Genomic DNA, 20,179 nt, shown 5'->3' with positions numbered 1-20,179 from the left:
GGTCACGGGCTGTCGTTGAAGGTCGCGTAGTCTTCTCGGTGGTTGCGGAGTTGCCGATGTCCGTTCACTTCGGCCGACTGATTGGAACTCACCGCGGGAGAACAACGCGCCCCCTCCTTCCTCGCACGTGACAGGAGAAGGCGTGCATCCGCCCTGCCTTCCTAGTGCACGAGAGCAGAGTTCGCCGATTCACTCTCGCGTGCTTTTACTCACACATACAGCGTACGCCGCGTGGCGACGATAATATCACCCTTGCACTTTCTACAGCACCTCACGGCGACGCTGCCGTCGACGGCAGAAATGCACCTGGAGTGGTGATATAATTACTCTGACAATAAAACCTAGGCGTACATTATAATACAGTCATTTTAATTCATAGCAAGGGCCAGCATACGGCGCATAATGTATAATCCTTTACCGTTGCTATCTTTGACCGCCGTTCTTTGTTTTCGCTATTTATCATGAACCAGCTTCATTCAAAATGCTATTCTGCTCCTTGCTCCTTGTTTACATGACAGTAGCTGAAATACAGCATATTTTATTGCAATTTGCAGGAACGTTACTGCCATATTTATTATTATGATGATTTATTATCATACCCATCGAAACGGGGCGGTGAGAAATAGTCCCCTAGCCTGCTTGAGTTTATCAGGTGTGCAATGCATGCTTTTCGTTCTAGCATCTTTGTATACATTTTCCTAGTGTTCTTGCTGAACCATAAAACCTCTCTGCCTACCTTGTACCGCTACCTATGCCTGTAACACACCCGGTCATATCGATATATTGCTTGCTTCTTTTTCCACCACTACTGTAAACGTCTTTTGCTTATCATTACCGCTGACTTACGCATGGTTCCATCCACTTCTGGAAGGTGTACAATAGCTATGGGTCTCACTGCCGGAATACTTTCGAATTCAATTAAAATGTACACAGTGGTCCCGGCATTTTCACTGCAGCAGATGCATGCCTCATCTTGTTTCGAATATTTGTTCCGGTGTGTTTTTGCCCTTAGACAAATAGCTCGAGCCTCAAATAGCAAGGCCCTGCCCTTTGTTGTTGTCGTAAAGATATCCCTTTTTAATTTAGTTCTTTTGTTCTTGTAAATGTCCATGGTCTTTTTGTTACCACTATTGGTATCCAATTCCCATCTGTTTCTCTCACTTACTGCTGGATTGCTCCTAATTTTTATTTACACTTTCAATTACTCTGAACTTCGTTGCCAGCTTTGCTGACCTCTAGCTCCATTCCCTTATTACCATCTATATTTTCGTAAGTGCTCATTTAGATGCCTAGCATTTTGTTAGACGACTGCATTTATTTCTCTGAATTAGCCTGGTAGCTCAAAGTTTTACGGCTGTAAATTAAACCGGTCTATATTCCGTTCTACTACTACTTCTGTAGCCTACCTTGTTGCGCAAAGCGAAGCAGCAGCAGGGGAGAGAGGAGGGGCGTATGTATATTGTCGGTACAAGTTCTTGGTGGGTCTTGGTTCATCATCGAAAATCTACCGTATTTACTCGCATCTAGGCCGACCCTGATTCTAAGCCGACACCCTAAAGTCCGAAGCCAACAAAAAAATATATATTACCTCGAATGTAAGCCGAACAAAAAAAGCGAGGACAGCGTTCACAAAACGCAAACAGCATTTATTTAATTTGAACGTGCAGAGCTCATTCAACGTCGTCGTCGCTGCTAGACTCGTCGCTGTGTTCCGTGTCACTGTCACCTTCAAACAGTGCACTCTCTTCAGTACCGTTAAGCGCATTAGATATGCTGCACTTTTTAAAGGCGCGCACCATCAAAGCACCTGGGATGTCGTCCCACGCTGCAGCTACCCAGCCTGCCAGCTGCGATAGCAATGCACGTTTGATGCGGCCCGTTCCCGTTAGCATGTGGTCTTCGTCAGTCAACCAGTCCGTGTAATATTTCCGCAGACGATCCTTGAAAGTTTTGTTGATGAAGACATCAAGTGGCTGCAACTGGCCCGTCATGCCGCCCGATATGACAGCGAGGTCTGTGTTCGTTTGGGCGAGCGTAGCCTTCACGTTGTCGGTCAAGTGCCCACGGTAAGAGTCGACCACAAGGAGCGAGTTCTTTGTCAAGAGGGCTCTTAACACAATCTTAACCCACTCTTCCACCATAGCAACCGTCATCCACTTGTTCTCATTTGCCCGCACGATGACATTTCTTGGCAAAGTTTCTCGAGCAGGCAGTGTCTTCCTTCTAAATATCATATGAGGAGGGAGTTTATGTCCATCACCTGTGCAGTACAGCATGCCAGTTGCGCGATGCTTCTCGTAGCCCGCAGAGCGCACCTTCACCTCCTTGGCACACTTTTCATTCACGGTGTACGCCACTGGCATATCAAAATACACAGCCGTCTGGTGGGCGTTGCCAATTTGCCCAAGGTTGTAGCCTGCCGCTTCTCTCTTTCGCAGCGCGTAGCGCTGAAAAGCTATCAACTTTTCTTCGAAATCGCTTGGTAGCTTCTGGGTGATTGAAGTTCGACATCGGAGGCTGAAGCCGAAGCGCTTCATGAATTTCTGAAGCCAGCCCCGGCTGGCTTTGAAATCCCTTGGCGTTAGGCCTCGATCCCTCAAAAGTTCCCTAGCTTTCGCTTGGAGCACTCCTGTCGTCACTGCAAGAGCAGCTGCTCTCTGCGACTGAACAAAGTCGGCCAAAACTATTTCCACTTCGTGGTGAAAGCCTTTCTTTGGTCCGCTAAATGCCATCCTCGTTGCGGCGCATGCAAAAAGCTGCTGTCGTTGTCCCCTCCAACGACGTACGTTTTTCTTGTCGACGCCGAAGTCCCAGCCGACTTGAAGGCTCGACGATGCCTCTGCGGCTATCACAACCTTTCGCTTGAAAGCGGCACTGTAGTGGCATCTCCTGCTTGGTGCCATCGCGATAACACCACGCCGCACACGGATACGGTTGACACGACACAGGTCGAAATGGCGACCTCGCTTGTGCAAGGTTGGCTACTGGCACGGCTAATGGCGGCTGCGATACTGACTTTTCTAGATGGCGCTAGCTATGCACCATATTTAGCAGTTTCAATGAAAGACTGGCGCGTTTTTTTGAAATTCTCGAATGTAAGCCGACCCTAGAGTTTGGAATATGATTATTTGAAAAAAAAACTATCGGCCTAGATTGGAATAATTCGGTGATTGTCTGCGCCTAAAAATACGCTCCGTCGATGCGCAATTGTGTTGTACTGCTTCTACGCGCGGGCATTGCGCATGTCTCGATGTTGCGAACGCCGGGACATAATTGCCAAAAGCAAGTAGTCCTAAAATATCTTTCTCTGTGTTTTCCTTTTTCACACGAGTTTAAAACCTATATCATCATCCTACGTCATCATGAACTTTCAACACAGCGTTAGGCACAATAGCTAGAATAGTGTATAGGCAGTTTACGCGTTTCTGCAGGTGCTGTCACATATAACTTTGTGACCCTGTTTATTTTTTCATCACTGCATAGTTAACGCAACAAAAACGTAGGCCAACACACCGTGCTGTCCAGGCCCAAAGTGATTAGCATAAGAAAGAAGAGAATGGACCAGAAGACTGATCCCTTCATGGTAGCGATGGCTTCAGGATAGACTATGAACACCAACCCGGGACCTGCAAAAAAGAAACAAATGAGAACTATCAACATCCTAAACAAGAAACAGCAAAGTGGTAGTACAGCCTGTGCAGCAACCGCAAAAGATTATGGAAGTCGGGGCACTTAGAGACTTTGCGATGTACTCATATAGGCGTACTGGTCATATGCTTCAGAACATTATAAGCGGTATATAATCTGTAAGTTTGGTGGTGAATAGTACTGCATGTCCCACAAAGTACATCTAAATATGATGACGAAAAAATTACCAATCACCGAGGAACAGTTCGTTGTTTTATTACGTTACACTAATCTTCCAAACGTGGAGTCCATGCAGGAATCTATGTGAAGCGAAGCCTTAGTACCCGTAGTATCGTTAATTTTTCAGCTAACGGTGACGCGTAAAATTATATACATCTTCATGATAAGCAAAGTGTAGTGCGGAATGAGCTGCAATAACTTCCGAAGCTCGCTGCCAATTGCACCCAGTGAGATGCCCCTTTCTGCTATCAAAGCGAGCGCATCGTGTACGTTATTATTATTCGAAACAGGAATAGTAGTATGGGCCCTATACCGCAGAGAAAAAAAGAATAATTGTCGTGCGAAAGGAAAAAAGACATTGTTAAGACAGTTTGCGGTTTCATGCACATCCTAAGAAAAATAACATAGCGGCAACAGTAGCAAAGTTGACAATACAGATCTTCATCATGCAGAAAAGGTCGTAGTTCGCGCCCATCTGTTTTCGCTACATTCGCACGTATATTAGCCTTCGCGGGTTTTTGTTTGTACTCAAACCATCAGGAGCACGCGTTCGCAGCTGCTAAATTACAAGTATGCAAGTTCGGCGGCAAACGGTACGTCAGTAGGTTTCCCGCGCGAAGTGCACACACAATGTCTAACTGATCGCAGGCAGAAGCTTACGCTGTAGCTTAAAGGAGGCGTTGTATAAGCGCTTTCCAACCATACAGCAAGGCCGCTTCCAAGGTCGCATATATTACGCGCGGCTCAGTACTATATTTTGTCAGCCCGTTTCACCACTGAAAATTTCCCTTTGAACCGAAGTCTCGGTCAATGCCCCCTCCGCACACCCGACGTCTCAGCCTTGTGCGGCGCATCAGTACCAGGTCCGTCTTGTTCGGAAAGACTTCTCCGATGCATTGGATAGGCAGCCGAGACCGAAGTTGTTTGGTGTACCGCCTTGAACACGATACTAGTGAACTCCCGGTCAGCGCTGTAAGTTTTTAATTTCTTCTTGTCTTCTTTTTTTCCACACTACATTTAAGTATTGTTGAAGTTCGCCAAAAATGTATCGTATATATCGCCACGTTCATGGCTACATGCGTACGGGTGACTGCGGAACCACCATGATCGAACCTTTGAGCAATACTACGCCGTGACCCCTCAGCACGAGCGGCTCCGGAACTACGAGGCCGCAACAGCTTAAAAATCGCTCTCTATTGAGTTGTTCATCGCGATCAGGAAAAAACTTCTATCGCGGACAAATCAAATAAGCTTTTAGGCATGTAACATTTACGGAATGAGCTGTAATAACTTCCGAAGCTCGCTGCCGATTGTAACTGATGAGATGCCCACTTCTGCAACCAAAGCGAGCGCATCGTGAACATTATTATTATTCGAAACACGAATAGTAGTATGGGCTCTGAACAGAAAAAAAATAATTGTCGTCCGAAAGGAAAACAGAATATGATGAGACAGTTTATAGTATCACGCACATCATAAGAAAACTAACGTAGCTATAACAGTAGCGAAGTAGCAAACACATCTGTCGCGGACCAATCAAAGAAGTTTTTAGGCATGTAGGGCCATCGGGGCTGTACCTGTCGGTGATAAGGTAGCCTCCCCGCCTGCGAGATTACCTGACTGAGCTAGGGCGAATGTTCGGTTGCCATAGTCGGAAGTTCTAATCCCGCTAGAATTTTTCTTTATGATGGTGAGCTTGAAATTCACCTCCTACAGTGCGCAACTTCTGTAGGCTTGGAGTGACGCCTGTCATCGGCAAAAAATTCCTAAAGCGAGTGGAGCTATACTAATCCAGGTACAACCAAATTAGGAAGGCGCACAAAGATTGAACAATACACTCCCTCACCAGATCAGGAATTGGCCTCCCTCGTGCAGTATTGTGCCATCCCCTCCCAAATGGCTAACTCAATTACCCAATGGCCCTCAGTCCCAGAGCAGCTGCGGAATACCTGAGCAAGGCGGCGATCGGACCTGTAACGCAGCATAGGGTGCTAAGAATCTCTGGATTCGGACAGGCCGCCACTGGAAACCGACCCTTGCAACGTTTACCACCCGAACCCTCTGGAATGATGCTAGCTTAGCAGGACTCTTTGAGGAACTATCAGACATTGTTTGAGATATCATCGGCCTTAGTGAGATTAGAAGAACAGGTGAGGCTTATACATTGCTCAATAACGGTCTTGTACTCTGCTATAGAGGTCTCCCTGATAAGAAGCAATACGGGGATGGATTCCTAATCAATAAGGGCATAACGGGCAACATTGACGAATTCTAAAGCATTAATGAGAGGGTAGCTGTATTCGTCATCAAATTTAGTAAGAAGTAGAGATTAAGGGTAGTAAAAGCCTACGATGCAACTTCCAGTCACAATGATGAGGAGGTAGATTAGTTTTATGAAGAAGTTGAATTAGCGATGATAAAAGTGCAAACTCAGTATACCGTAGTAATGGGCGACTTCAATGCAAAAATGGGGGAAAAAGCAGGCTGGTGAACAAACAATTGGCACCTACGGCGTCAATTGCGGGACCGCTAGAGGAGGGATGTTGGTAGAATTCGCAGAAAGGAATAAGCTTTGAATAATGAACATCCTTTTTCAGGAAGCGTGGAAACAGACAGTGCGCCTGGAAAAGCCCTAACGGTGAAACAAAAAATAAAATTCATTTCATACTTTCTGCTGACCCCAGCATAGTGCAGCATGTAGACGTGCTAATTAGGGTAAAGTGCAGTGATCATAGGTTAGTGAGGGCTAGGATTCACCTCAATTTGAAGAGAGAGAGAGAGCAAAATTCGTTGACAAGAAACAGGTCAACCTAGAGGCAATAAGGGAAAAAGCAGACAAATTCAGGCTGGTACTTGAAAATAAATATGCAGCATAATAACAGAGAGATTATGATGGCATGGAGCTAATGAATGAAACCGTAAATAGGCCGGCTTCAGAGGCAGTAATTGAAGTGCGAGGCAAGGCACCAAAGCAACCAGTAGGCAAGGTCTCCCAAGTAACAAAGGACCTAATAAAGAAACGACAAAGAATGAAAGTGTCCAACTCAAGAGATAAGACAGAGTTCTCAGAACTGTCAAAACTGTCCAAAAAGATGAAAATAAGTGATATGCGAAGCTATAACGTGAGAAAGATTGAAGAAGCCGTAAAAAATGGACGCAGCCTGAGAGCGGTGAGAAAGAAACTTGGGAAAGACAAACCAAAATGTATGCACTGAATGATAAGCAGTGTAATATGAACAGCGATCTCGAAAATATAGTAAAGGAAGCGGAAGAATTCCATACTGACCTATACCATACCCAGGGGAGTCAGGATACCTCCATTAGAAACACTAATGAACAGAAACACCTTCTGTAACTAGCGATGAGGTCAGAAGGGCTTTGCAAGACATGAAACGTGCAAGATCGACGGCAGGAGAAGATGGAATAACAGTGCATTGAATCAAAGATGGAGGGGGCGTAATGCTTCGAAAACTGGCGGCTGTTTATACGATCCACTGCAAGGGTGCCAGAAAACTGGAAGAATGCAAACATTATATTAATCCACAAAAAGGGAGACGTTAAAGAAGAAAAAAATTATAGGCCCATTAGCTTACTCCCCTGTATTGTATAAAATATAACCGCCGTCTATGATATTATATATTATATAAATAAATTATAAATGTAAATAATATAAATATATAAATAAAGCACCGCCTCGGCGTACGGTAGGTTAAGAACTGCGAGTGAAGTATGCCTTCAGCCGCGAAATGTGCTCGACATCAACTGGCGGCGGACTTGAGGATGGATGAAACTATAACGGAGTGATCTCGTAATCGACGCAGTTAACTTGACGTACGACTTGACAAGGCCCCGTGTAGCGAGAGAGAAACTTCTGGGAGAGGCCAACCTGACAGACATGGTGACCAAAGCAGCACCCAAGCAGCTGGGGCGAACTGAACATCCAGTTGGCACCGGTCGTAACGCTCTTTTTGCAGATGCTACGAGGCTAATAAACGAGATCGGGCGACTTGACGCGCCATGTGAGCGCGATCGATGACTTCACGAGCGTACTCAGTGGGAACGCGTGGCACAGAAGGTAGGATGGTGTCAAAGGACTAAGTGGGGTCGCGACCATACAAAAGGTAAAAGGGTAAATATCCAGCGGTGTCATGTCGGGACGAGTTATACGCGAATGTCAAGTAGGCCAGCGTGGCGTCCCAGTCGCAGTGATTCTGGGGAACGTAACCCGACAGCATCTCTGTGAGTATTCGGTTGAGACGTTCCCTAAGACCGTTCGTTTGCGGGTGTTAGGCGGTGGAAAGCTTGTGCTCAGTGGCACAATAACGGAGGAGGCCGTCCATAACTCGAGACAAGAACGAGCGGCCGCTGTCTGCAAGTAATTGTCTAGGTGCACCGTGATGGAGAATGAAGTCGTGGAGGAGAAAATCGGCGACGTCAGGTGCCCAACTAGCCGGCAACGCCTTTGTTATCGCGTAGCGCGTCACGTAACCAGTAGTGACAGCGATCCACTAATTCCCTCTAGTCGTCGTGAGAAAAGGGCCAAGCAGGTCAAGGCCTACGCGAAAGAAAGGTTCAAGGGGAACTTCAGTTGGATGAAGTCGTCCAACAGGTCGCAGCGGACGTTTCTTCCGGCGCTGGCACACTTCCCAAGTTGCGATGTAACGGCGCACAGAGCGGTAAAGACCCGACCAGAAGAACCGGCGTCGTACGCGGTCGTAGACACACAAAACGCCAAGGTGTCCCACCGTCGGTGCGTCGTGAAGGTGTTCGAGAACGACTGATCGCAGATGACAAGGAAGGACAAGGAGCAAGTCAGGGCCGTGAGGGTTGATATTGCGGCTGTAGAGGATGCCGTTATGCAGCGCGAACATGCGGCACGTGCCGTCCATGCTGCCATATTGCACTCCGGCGATCATGGACTGTAAGAATGCGTCGCGTTGTTCAGCACGCATGTCGGTTACGTCAGTCAAAGGCATCACGCAGGTTATCGGATCATGCGCAGCTGGACCGGGAGGATCGACGAAGTGACCTGAGAGGCAGTCAGCGTCCTTGTGCAGATGTCCAGACTTCTAGATGACAACAAATGAAAATTCCTGGAGCCCAAATCCCAGCGACCAAGCCGTCCTTCGGGGTCCCGGAGGGAAGACAGCCAGAAAAGGGCGTGGTGGTCTGTGACGCCCGAAAACTTGCGGCCGGACAAATATGGCCCGAACTTGGCGACAGCCCAAACTAAAGCCAAGCATTCACGCTCGGTGATGGAGTAATTTCTCTCAGCAGGTGACAGCCAGCGGCTAGCGTTAGCTATCACGCTCTCGGTACCATTCTGCTGTTGGGCGAGAACAGCGCCAATGCAGGGGCCGCTTGCGTCAGTGTGCGCTTCGGTCGGTTCAGATGTATCAAAGTGGGCAAGTGTGGGAGGGGTGGTCAGAAACCCGCTGAGAACGCCGAACGCGTGAGATTGCTCAGGGCCCCTTGAGAATGGCGTGTTCTTCCTAAGAAGATCTGTCGAAGGCCGAGCAACGTCGGCGAAGTTTTTGACGAAACGGCGAAAGTAAGAGCATAGGCCAACGAAGCAGTGCGCGTCAGAAGCAGAACGTGGCACAGGGAAACTGCGAATGGCGCGAACTTTTCCGGGTCTGGTTGTAAACCGGATGCATCAACGAGTTGTCCCAACATGGTAACTGACGGCGCCCGAATTGACATTTCGTGCAGTTCAGCTCGAGGCCGGCTTTTCAGAAAACCGAGAAATTGCACCGATTCGGGTATGGTGGCTGCCGAACGTTGGAGAAAAAACAATATCGTCGTCAAGATAGCAGTGACAGGTGGTCCGTTTGTAGCCTCGCAGAAGAGAGTCCATCATACGTTCAAATGTCGCAAGAGCATTGCATAGGCCAAAGGGCACGACTTTGAACTGATATGAGCAATCAGATGTGATGAACGCCGTCTTCTCATGGTACATTTCATCAAGTGATATCTGCCAGTAGCCGGATCGAAGATCAATAGACAGGAAGCATTTAGCTCCGTGCAAACAGTCCAAGGCGTCATCGATGCGTGGTAGTGGGTAGACGTCTTTTCGTGTGCTCTTGTTCAAGCGGCGATAATCGACGCAAACACGCCAGGTACGATCTTTCTTTTTCACAAGGACGACAGGCGAAGCCCAAGGGCTGACTCATGGTTCGATGACCCCTTTGGGGAGCATTTTGTCTACTTCTGATTGAATGACTCGACGTTCAGCATGCGATACATGATGGGGACGTCGACGAATAGGATTCCTGTCTCCAATTTTAATACAGTGGTGAACAACAGGTGTTTGGCCTAAAGGCTCGTGGCCGAAGTGCAAGATGTCAAGGTGCGATTCGAGGAGGACACGTATGTCCCTGGCTGTGCAGAGGTGAGGCCTGGTGCAATCATCTTCGCAAAGTCGTCAGTTAGGGAACCAGAGCTGTAAGCTTCCAATTGGTGCAAAAAACCGCTCTTGTCATTACGACTTTCAGTGTCAAATTCGGATGTATTAGAAATACTTGCCAAGAACATGCCGGCTGGAAGCACTTGAGGGCACAGGTTGAGATTCATAAGCGGTAGAACAACGCGGTTGTTAGTAATCGTCACCAGCGTATGCGGAACAGCCACGTTCCGGTTCAAAAGCACGTCGATGATGGGGCGAAGGACATATTGACCGTCAGGAATCTGTGGCTGTGCGGTCAAAGCGACGTAGGTGACTACATCAGGTGACAGACGCTTATCTTGAAGCGAACACAAGTGCGGTGATGCGAAGCTCGGAGACTCAGCGACTTGAGGCAGTTCCAACTGAAGAATGCTGGTTGTGCAGTCGATGAGAACCGAATGATGGGATAAAAAGCCCAATGCAAGGATAACGTCGTGAGGGCAGTTGTCGATCACAGCAAAGAGAACAGAAGTAGGGTGGCCGGCTATAATTAAACGCGCAGTACACATTCCAAGAACAACAAGCACGCCGCCGTAGGCCACAGGAAGCACTCGGGGAGTTGCTGGGGTGAGGACCTTCTTTAAACGTCTATGTAGGCTAGCAATCATCACAAATACGTGGGCTCTAGTGTCGACGAGTGCTTGGACAGGTACGCCGTCTATTTTAACGTCAATTACAGTTCTCTTTGTGGTTACAGACAGAGGATTCGCTGCAGTAGTAGGAAATGCCGCACCTCCAACAGCTGCATTTCTTAGTGTTCCGAAAATTTGCGACCAAAAGCCAGAGGGGACGAAAGGCCACGTGGCTGCGGCAAACGGCAAGATCGGCGACGCGTTTGCCGCGAACCAGACTGGTGTCCGCGTGTTGATGGTGAGCGACTATACCACGTGTTACTAGCAGAGTTGTCGGTGCTTTTAGACTCGACGGTGGGCGAAGCATTGCGGGAATTTCCATTAAAACGGCTCAGGTTTGTCGACGTGGGAGGTCTTGAGGGCCACGGGTTGCGACAGTATCTGGCGACATGACCAATGCGGTGACAGGTGAAACTTATTGGCTGGTCGTCCGCGGTTCCCCACTCATTCGGGCTGCGATAACACGGAAATAAGCGTCGGTGTAGAGCGAAAGTAGTAGAAGGGCTTTTGTTGGCTCTGGGATTGGCGACCGCACAGAGAGACTGTAAAACAATGTGTTTAAGTTACTGTCGAACGATGGCTTGCACGAAGGGAACTGAAGAAAGGGTAGCATCAGAGCTACGCGAACAGGAATATGCCGGCACCATCGCGTCCAGTTCACGTCGAACGATTCGCACCAGGTCCTCTGATGGCGATGCATAGTGCTGTGCGGGCTGATCACACGGCTACGTTGCGGCAGTATAGAGAACTCTGGCGAATGGTTGCAGGACTCGTCGACTTTTAGCCTACTGGAATTGTTGGTACTCTTTCATGATCGCATCAATTCTAGAGCAGCTTTCGCACATGTGCAGTATAAAGGCGTCATCAGCAATTCCCTTGAGCCCATGGCCTACCTTCTCAGCTTCAGTCATGTCGGGATCTGCTTTACGACAGAGCGCCAGCACGTCCTGGATATACGAAACATAGTACTCCGTTGGGAATTGGGCACGGGAGGCTAGTTCCTGCTTTGCGGCAATTTTATGGCCGGCTGCTTTGTCAAACAACTCTGCCAACTTCTCTTTGCATTGGTCCAAGCTAGTCAGCTCCTCTTCATGGTTTTCGATTCACGCCTTTGCCACGAATCTTAGGTAGAACAACAGGTTAGCTAGCATAAGCGTAGCATAACATAGGCGTAGGGTCCCATCTGTTGATTCCACTAAAACGTTCGTACATAGTATCCCACTCTTCAACGTCGGCACCATCAGTCCCACAGAAAGTTCCTGGATCGTTGGGTTGCACAACCACAACCGAAGGCGACAGCGACGTAGCGTGCGATGGTGACGTTGGAGGAGGCAACGACGTTTATCCCGAGTTCTCCCCGTCAGTCATGGTGAGGACGGGGATGCGACGTCTACTGCGGATCTGCGTTTCCAGCCTTAGTACCCCACACCACCACCAATATCTCACAGCGATGTTGGAAATATAAGACCGTATTTACAATGTCTATGCATGCAGAGTCATTGGGGTTGGGATGGCTTACTAGTAACAACACGCAGCAGTCAACGTTTCACAGTCTTCTTCTTCCTCTCTCTTTCTATTATGCTTCCGTAACAATATTTACCAAAATAATCTCCAATAGAATAAAGGCAACACTGGACTTTTGTCAACCAAGGGAACAGGTTGGCTTCAGGAAGGGATACTCCACAATAGAGCACATCCATTTCCTTGGTCAGGTTATCGAGAAATCGGCAGAGTATAATAAGCCTCTATATATGGCTTTCAAAGATTACAAAAATGCATTTGATCCAGTAGAGATACAAGTAGTCATAGTGGATCACGTAAACAAAGAGTACATAATACTTACGTAAATATCTTGGAAAATATCTACAGAGGTTCCACAGCTGCAGCAATTCTACCCAAGAAAACCAGGAAGATACCTATAAAGAAAGGGCTCCGACAGGGAGACAATCTCTCCAATGCTGTTCACTGCGTGTTGGAAGAAGTATTCAAGCTATTAAACTGGGAAGGATTAGGAGTAAGGATCGACGTGAATATCTCAGCAAACTTCGGTTTGCCGATGACATTGTTCTATTCAGCAACAATGCAGACGAACTACAAGAAATGATAGAGGACCTTAACAGAGAGAGTCTAAGAGTGGTGTTCAAGAATAATATGCAGAAGACAAAGAAAATGATGAATAGCCGGGCAAAGGAACAAGAGTTTGTCACATATGAAGTGTCTCCGCTGGATGCCACGGTGCCTTCACCCTTCTCTGACATCCTCCACGTCAGCTGTCTCAAACCTTACCTTCCTCAGACCGATGAGCCCCACCAATAAGGTGCTTTTTCCTACGGGGGCGATGTCACAGTTGGTAATGTGGGAAGAAGAGGACGATGATGGTGGCCTTGGAGACGACGAAGAAGAGTTTAGCATTATCGCTGCTCTACGCTTGTTGGCTCAGCCATTAACAGCCATGTGTAAACAGACGCACGCTTCTTCCTTCCCGTAACAATATATATACACACCCATAGGTATGTATGCGTGGAAACTATCGCACGCGAACGAATGGGAAGGCTGCCCCACCGGATTCTATGCGACACAGAGCTCGTACCACTACTCGCGTTTAAAATAATAATAGCGAGCACGATGCGCTCGCTTCACTCACAAAAAGGAGGGTATCTCAGAAGGCACATATCGGGAGCGCGTATGGAGGATTTCTGCAACCCATTTCATAAATATTACGCGCGTAAAACATATTGATGTATCCGCGATAGATGTGTTTTCTTGATCGCGATGCTTAACCCAATGCAGAACGATTTATAAACAGTTCTGGCCTCGTAGTTCCGGAATAGCACGTGTGCAGACGGCCATGAACTCAGCTGGGCAAACCCTACGGGCGTACCGATGACCTTTCGCAGTTACGAATACGTGCTACCCGCCGTGGTCGCTCAGTGGCTATGGCGCTCGGCTGCTGAGCACGAGGTCGCGTGATCGAATCCCGGCCACGGTGGCTGCATTTCGATGGGGCGAAATGTGAAAACACCCGTGTACTTAGATTTAGATGCACGTTGAAGATCCCCAGGTGGTTGAAATTTTGGGAGTCCTCCCCTACGGCGTGCCTCATAATCAGAAAGTGGTTTTGGCACTTAAAACCCGTAATTATATAATACGTGCTCTTTATCTACATCATCCATACATGCCCACATGGTCAGTCTTAAAATGAGATCACAATTTTGATATGTTATACCCCCGGAAGTTATTTGAAACATGATATCACGACCTCATGCATCAAAATATGGGCCGAAGTTGATCGAAATATGGTTGCTCATTGTCACGCCACTGGCAGCTCGAGGAACTTTGCCTGTATTTGTGGGCTGCTTTCACGCTCGCAAAAACATTGTTATGTAGCACGTATTCAGGAACAGAATGCTTTATCTAAAGTTTTTCATGTGCTGTACAATTTTCTCATTTACATTTTCATCTAGGTATAATATTTGAGAAGTTGGTCAGTTAATTAAGAGTATCTAATTGGGTGGAGAGCTTCTAACCCTACAGCTAGAATAGAATTGGCAGAACTTTTCGTCTTAATCAACAGGCGTAAGATAGCTGACTTAAGGAAGTATAATATGGATAGAACTGGGCATGCTCTCAGGAATGGAAGCAGCCTAAAAGTAGTGAAGAAGAAACTAGGAAGAGGCAAGAATGAGATGTATGCGCTAAGAAACAAAGGCGGCAATATCATTGGTAATATGGATAAGATAGTTCAAGTGCCTGAGGAGTTCTATAGAAACTTATACAGCAGCAGTGGCACCCACGACGTTAATGGAAGAGCGAATAGTCTAGAGAAATTTGAAATCTCACAACTAACGCCGGAAGAAGCAAAGAAAGCCTTGGGAGCTATGAAAAGAAGAAAGGCAGCTGGGCAGGATACCGTTAGAGCAGATTTGTTGAAGGATGGTGGGCAGATTGTTCTAAAAAAACTAGCCACCCTCTGCACGCAATGTCTCATTACCTCGAGAATACCGGAATCTTGGAAGAACGCTAAGATAATCCTAATCCATAAGAAAGGGGACGCCAAAGACTTGAAAAATTATAAACCGATCAGCTTACGGTCCATTCATTACAAAGTATTTACTAAGCTAATCGCAGATAGAATCAGGAACACCTTAGACTTCTGTCAACCAAAGGACCGGGCAGGATACTGTAAAGGCTACTCAACAATAGACCACATTCAGATTATCAACCAGGTGATAAAGAAATGCGCGGAATATAACCGTCCCTTATATATAGCTTTAATTGCTTACGAAAAAGTAATTGATTAAGTCCAAAGCCCAGCATTTATGGAGGCATTACGGAATCAGGGAGTAGACGAGCACTATGTACATATACTGAAAGGTATCTAGCGGCTCCACAGCCACCGTAGTCCTCCATAAAGCAAGCAACAAAATCTCAATAAAGAAAGGCGCCAGGCAGGGAGATACAATCTCTCCAATGCTATTCACGGCGTCTTTACAAGAGGTATGCAGAGACCTTGATTGGGAAGAATTAGGGATAAGAGTTAACTGAAAATACCTTAGTAACTTGCGATTCGCTGACGATATTGCCTTGTTTACTAACTCAGGCGACCCATTGCAATGTATGCTCACTGACCTGGAGAGGCAAAGCAGAAGGGTGGGACTAAAAATTAATCTGCAGAAAACTAAAGTGTTGTTTAAGAGTCTCGGCGGAGAACAGCAGGTTACGATAGGTAGCGAGGCACTGGAAGTGGTAAGGGAATACATCTACTTTGGGTAGGTAGCGACCGCGGATCCGGATCATGAGAAAGAAATAATCAGAAGAGTAAGAATGGGCTGGTGTGCGTTTGGCAGGCATTCTCAGATCATTAACAGCATGTTGCCATTATACCTCAAGAGAAAAGTGTAAAGCAGCTGTGTCTTACCAGTACTCACGTACGGGCCAGAAACCTGGAGGCCTACAAAAAGGGTTTTACTTAAATTGAGGACGACGCAACCAGCTATGGAAAGAAGAATGATCGGTGCAACGTTAAGAGATAAGAAAAGAGCAGATTGGGTGATGGAACAAACGCGAGTTAACGACATCTTAGTTGAAATGAAGAAAAAGATATGGACATGGGCAGGAAATGTATTCAGCAGGGAATATCACCGATGGTCATTAAGGGCTACGGACTAGATTCCAAGGGAAGGGAAGCCTAGCAGGGGGTGGCAGAAAGTTAGGTGGGCGGATGAGGTTAAGGAGTTTGCAGGACAACATGGCCACAATTAGTACATGACCGGTAGTTGGAGAAGCATGGGACAGGCCTTTTCCCTGCAGTGGGCGTAACCAGGATGATGACGACGCTGATGATGATGATGACTGGATTCCAAGGGAAGGGAAGCGTAGCTGGGAGCCGCAGAAAGTTTGGTGGGCGGACGAAATTAAGAAGCTTGCCGGGACGACATGGCCAGAATTAGGACATGACAGGGGTAGTTGTAGAAGTATGGGTGAGGTCATCACTACTATGTGCCATCTGGTAGAGCTGCTTTGCGTTCCTCTATCGGACGCGCCCGACAAGCCATGATCCAAACCCTCACCGCGAAGACTCGAAGACAACACCAACGTCGTCCCTGAACATCGAGCAAGCCGCAGGGTACACCTACCCCTGGAACATGAAGTCCTATCTGAGAAAGAGAAGGATAAATGATGCATAAAAAGGCAGGCAGGCTGACCATATGTAGTTCCTGTTGCGTACGATGCACGGGAGGAAGGGTTAAGGGCGATAGAAAGAGAAGGTTGAAAGGGCAAATATATAGAGGGAAAGGGATGCGAAACCAAACAAACCACGTACACTTTGGAGCGGTGGGGGCGGCGTTATTAAGTCTATAGTGAAGCCCCGTAGACCCCAGGAACCTAAGTAATGCTACTAAGGCCTTCAGCGCGGATGTTCTTTGGGAGCTCTAACCTAAATCTTTTAGTTCTGATAGTGAACGATTGTCTAATTGGCCCAGCACACGGCATATCAGTACTCTCTAGGCACTACAGCGTGTGCAGACAAAGATGATGTGCGCGAGCATCTTCTCACTGCTGCATGTGTTGTGCATGCGGCTGTTGGCCGTTCCAATAAGCAAACCATATGAGTTTGTAAATGCAACGCCTAGCCACAGACGGTACAGCAAGGTCTGTTCACGTCGTATTAATGCAGGCGGTAGATGCATCCGTAGATCCGGAGACAAGGAACGCAAACAACACATTGTGGAGACATTCGAATCCCACAGGGGCAAAGTACATTCATGGGACATCAATCGCAGCCAACCCACAGCGTCTGTTCGCGAAAGCGGAAGTAAGGCAACTTGACCATTTTTATGTGCAGATCGGGGGCTTCGTCTGCGTGGTCATTCCCCTTTATGTCGCGGTGCCCTGGAAGCCATTGAAAGAATACGTTCTGTTCCTTATCATGGCTGCGATGATATATCTGCTGAATTTTTGAGGCCAGTTGTCCATTGTTTCCATGGCCCATTGGGATTTGTATGCACTGAAGGGCTGCGATGCAATCACATACAATTGCCCATTGATGCGTTGATTCCTGATTAATGAAATCAAGTGCAGCACTGAGTGCCACAAGTTCTGCACTCGTCGACGTAGTAACACGTGAAGTCTTCAACCTGATTTCTTCAGATTTTGCAGGGATGAATTGCAGCAGCACAGCTGTTGAGTTTTACCGACCCATCTGCGTAGACATGTTGCCGAAATCTGTGTACCTTGAAAATGTGTTCCAAAGTTGCTTACTACAAAGCTTGAACGCCGCTCCGGTATTATTTCTCATACCCGGAATTGTCAATTGCACTTGTGGCCGGTTCAGGCACCACAATGGGTCTAATACTCGTGTAGCAGGCGTGAATTGTGGGGGAAAGTAGGACTGTCTTAAAATACTTTTGGCTAATGCAGAATGTGGCCTCTTTGCTGGCACGCAAGCAAGATAGTGTCAGGGAATCCGAGTAAGGGGTCGGATATGTGCTTTGAGAATATTGACACAAGCGCCGTGGTTGCTCAGTAGCTATGGTGTTAGGCTGCTGAGCACGACGTCGCGGGATCGAATCCTGGCTACAGCGGCCGCATTTCGATGGGGGGCGAAATGCGAAAACACCCGTGTACTTAGATTTAGGAGCACGTTAAAGAACCCCAGGTCGTGAAATCTTACAGGGTCCTCCACTACAGCGTGCCTCATAATCAGAAAGTGGTTTGAGCACGTAAAACCCCATAATTTTTCTTAGAATATTGACACGTGTACTTGTCTTTAGCGACACGTGCCGACGCCTAAGAAATGTTATCGCACAGCGCAGCACGCGCCTGCATGTATCGGAAGTTTCTGGAATGTTATCGATGGCTGCATCCGCTGTCTGTGACCGAACCTTGTGTAGTCTGATTGCATGCGTGCGTGAAGCGAATAATGTAGAGCTTTGTGGAACGTATGCGGGTCCCAGCGATTACTCTTGAACATTCGACGACAGATGTATAAAAGCCGACGCGCCTGACGCGCTCATCAGAAGTTCGGCGATCGCCGAGTGTATTCGCCGCTATCATTCTTTGAGTGTAGCCTGCTTTTGAGAGCACAAGTTCGCCCAATAAAACGCTAGTTTCGTTAATCAAAGTTCTGCTGCCTTCTTCGCCGTCACTACAACGTGACAATATCTGTCGCAATTTAGACTGTCAAAGAAGCGTCTCTGGGCGATGGCCACTGTCGCAATCAATGAAATAGTTTTTGGGAAACCAAGACTAGGTCGGAGTGCTTAGGCTTCCACACTCTGGTGTCTGAGGATATTTGTAGTGCAAGTATTTCCTAGCACAGGTAAGCCGTACTGCAAGAAGCCCTGAAATAGTGCGTTATATAGTTGCAACATTGATGGTACAGTTGCGCTCGAGGGCTTTCCGCCGAGATACGCGAGAAGGTTCACAACGGTGGCCAAACGCTTTGTCATGTGCGAGAAGTGAGGGCTCCAAGACAAGTCTCTATCAATGATGACATCAGTAAATCGGTGCGTTCATCTGTATGGTACATTTTGTTTATTGACCTGCAAATCATACGGGGCCATCACTTTGCGAGTAAGAGCAAGGAGTGCACGCTTCTCTGGTGAAAGCTCCCGACCTTGCTTTCTTAGGAATGTTGACACGGCCGTTGAAGCCTTCTGAAGTCATGCGCGGGCTTGGACACGTGTCACTCCTGAAGCCCATGTGGAAAGCACCAGGAGCACCAGGTAGAAAAGGGTAGGTATGATTACTCCGCCTTGCGGTACACCATGACTGGTATAAGTAGATGGCGTTGGTCCATCTTCAGTCAAGATAAAGCAAGATCTTCCATTCAAATAGCTGCGTATCCAGCGAAACACGTGTCCACCAATCCCTACAGCTTCTAAGGCGTCCATAATTACGAGATCATCTACATTGTCGTAGGCACCTTCAACATCAAAGAACAAGGACGCCGAAATTCGTTTCAGGTGTTTATGGCGTTGTACGTGCGTTGCAATATCAGTAACGCTATCGATTGACGAACGTCCGCGTCAAAAGCCCGCTTTTACCTCTGGGCAGACGCTGTAAAATTCCACGTACCATTCTAGCCGTGTAAGAATCATTGGCATACAAAACGGCTTTACAGCTACCGTCAAGCACAATCACAAAGAAAATGCTAGCGCTAGGGGTATACAACAACTTTGAGGAGCTAGCAAGTGCCACGCTCATGGCGCAGAGGGAGCGCCTCAACAAGACACAACAGGGAAAGCACCTTTTTCAACGGCTAGGATACCCTAGTGACACCTCAGTACTGCAAAGAAGAAACACAACTCCTGCCTAACCACATTAGAGAGAACATTGTAGTAGACTTTGTCCCCAAGAACATGCACCCCATCCACAATCAAGAGAGATGAGCAGTGCGTGCCCGCATGTTGCACAAACGCTGTTTCAGAGACCCAGATACATACTACACGGACGCTAGCCCGTATCCCTCGTCGCCACGTCGTGGGCCCAAATACAAACTCGCCGTCGTCAATCAGGTGAACCTTGTGTCCTCTGCCTCCATCCGCGCCACATGCAGCGCAGCAGCAGAAGCAGCAGCGATCGCGCTTGCACTTCGCGACGCCGAGAGCAAGGAATGGTCCGCCCGCGTTCTTACGGACTCACAAGCGGCTTCTCGTTTATTCATGAATGGAGCCCTCTCTATACAAGCCATTCGAATCCTGGGCCGCTCACTAGAATGGACCCACGGTAT

At 47.6% G+C, this 20,179-nt stretch overlaps 1 protein-coding gene across 1 annotated transcript in view; it reads right to left on the bottom strand.

Moving 5' to 3' along the window:
• Positions 1 to 20,179, bottom strand: part of SerT (Serotonin transporter) — a 698,017-nt gene that overhangs the window by 261,360 nt on the left and 416,478 nt on the right. The window contains exon 8 of the mRNA XM_075686868.1: positions 3,514 to 3,626. Within this exon, the coding sequence (XP_075542983.1) occupies positions 3,514 to 3,626 (113 nt within the window). The remainder of the gene's footprint in view (positions 1 to 3,513; positions 3,627 to 20,179) is intronic.

The sequence above is a fragment of the Dermacentor variabilis genome, chromosome 3, assembly GCF_050947875.1.
Source record: "Dermacentor variabilis isolate Ectoservices chromosome 3, ASM5094787v1, whole genome shotgun sequence".
NCBI lineage: Eukaryota > Metazoa > Arthropoda > Arachnida > Ixodida > Ixodidae > Dermacentor > Dermacentor variabilis.
This window is presented reverse-complemented; position numbering and strand designations above follow the sequence as displayed.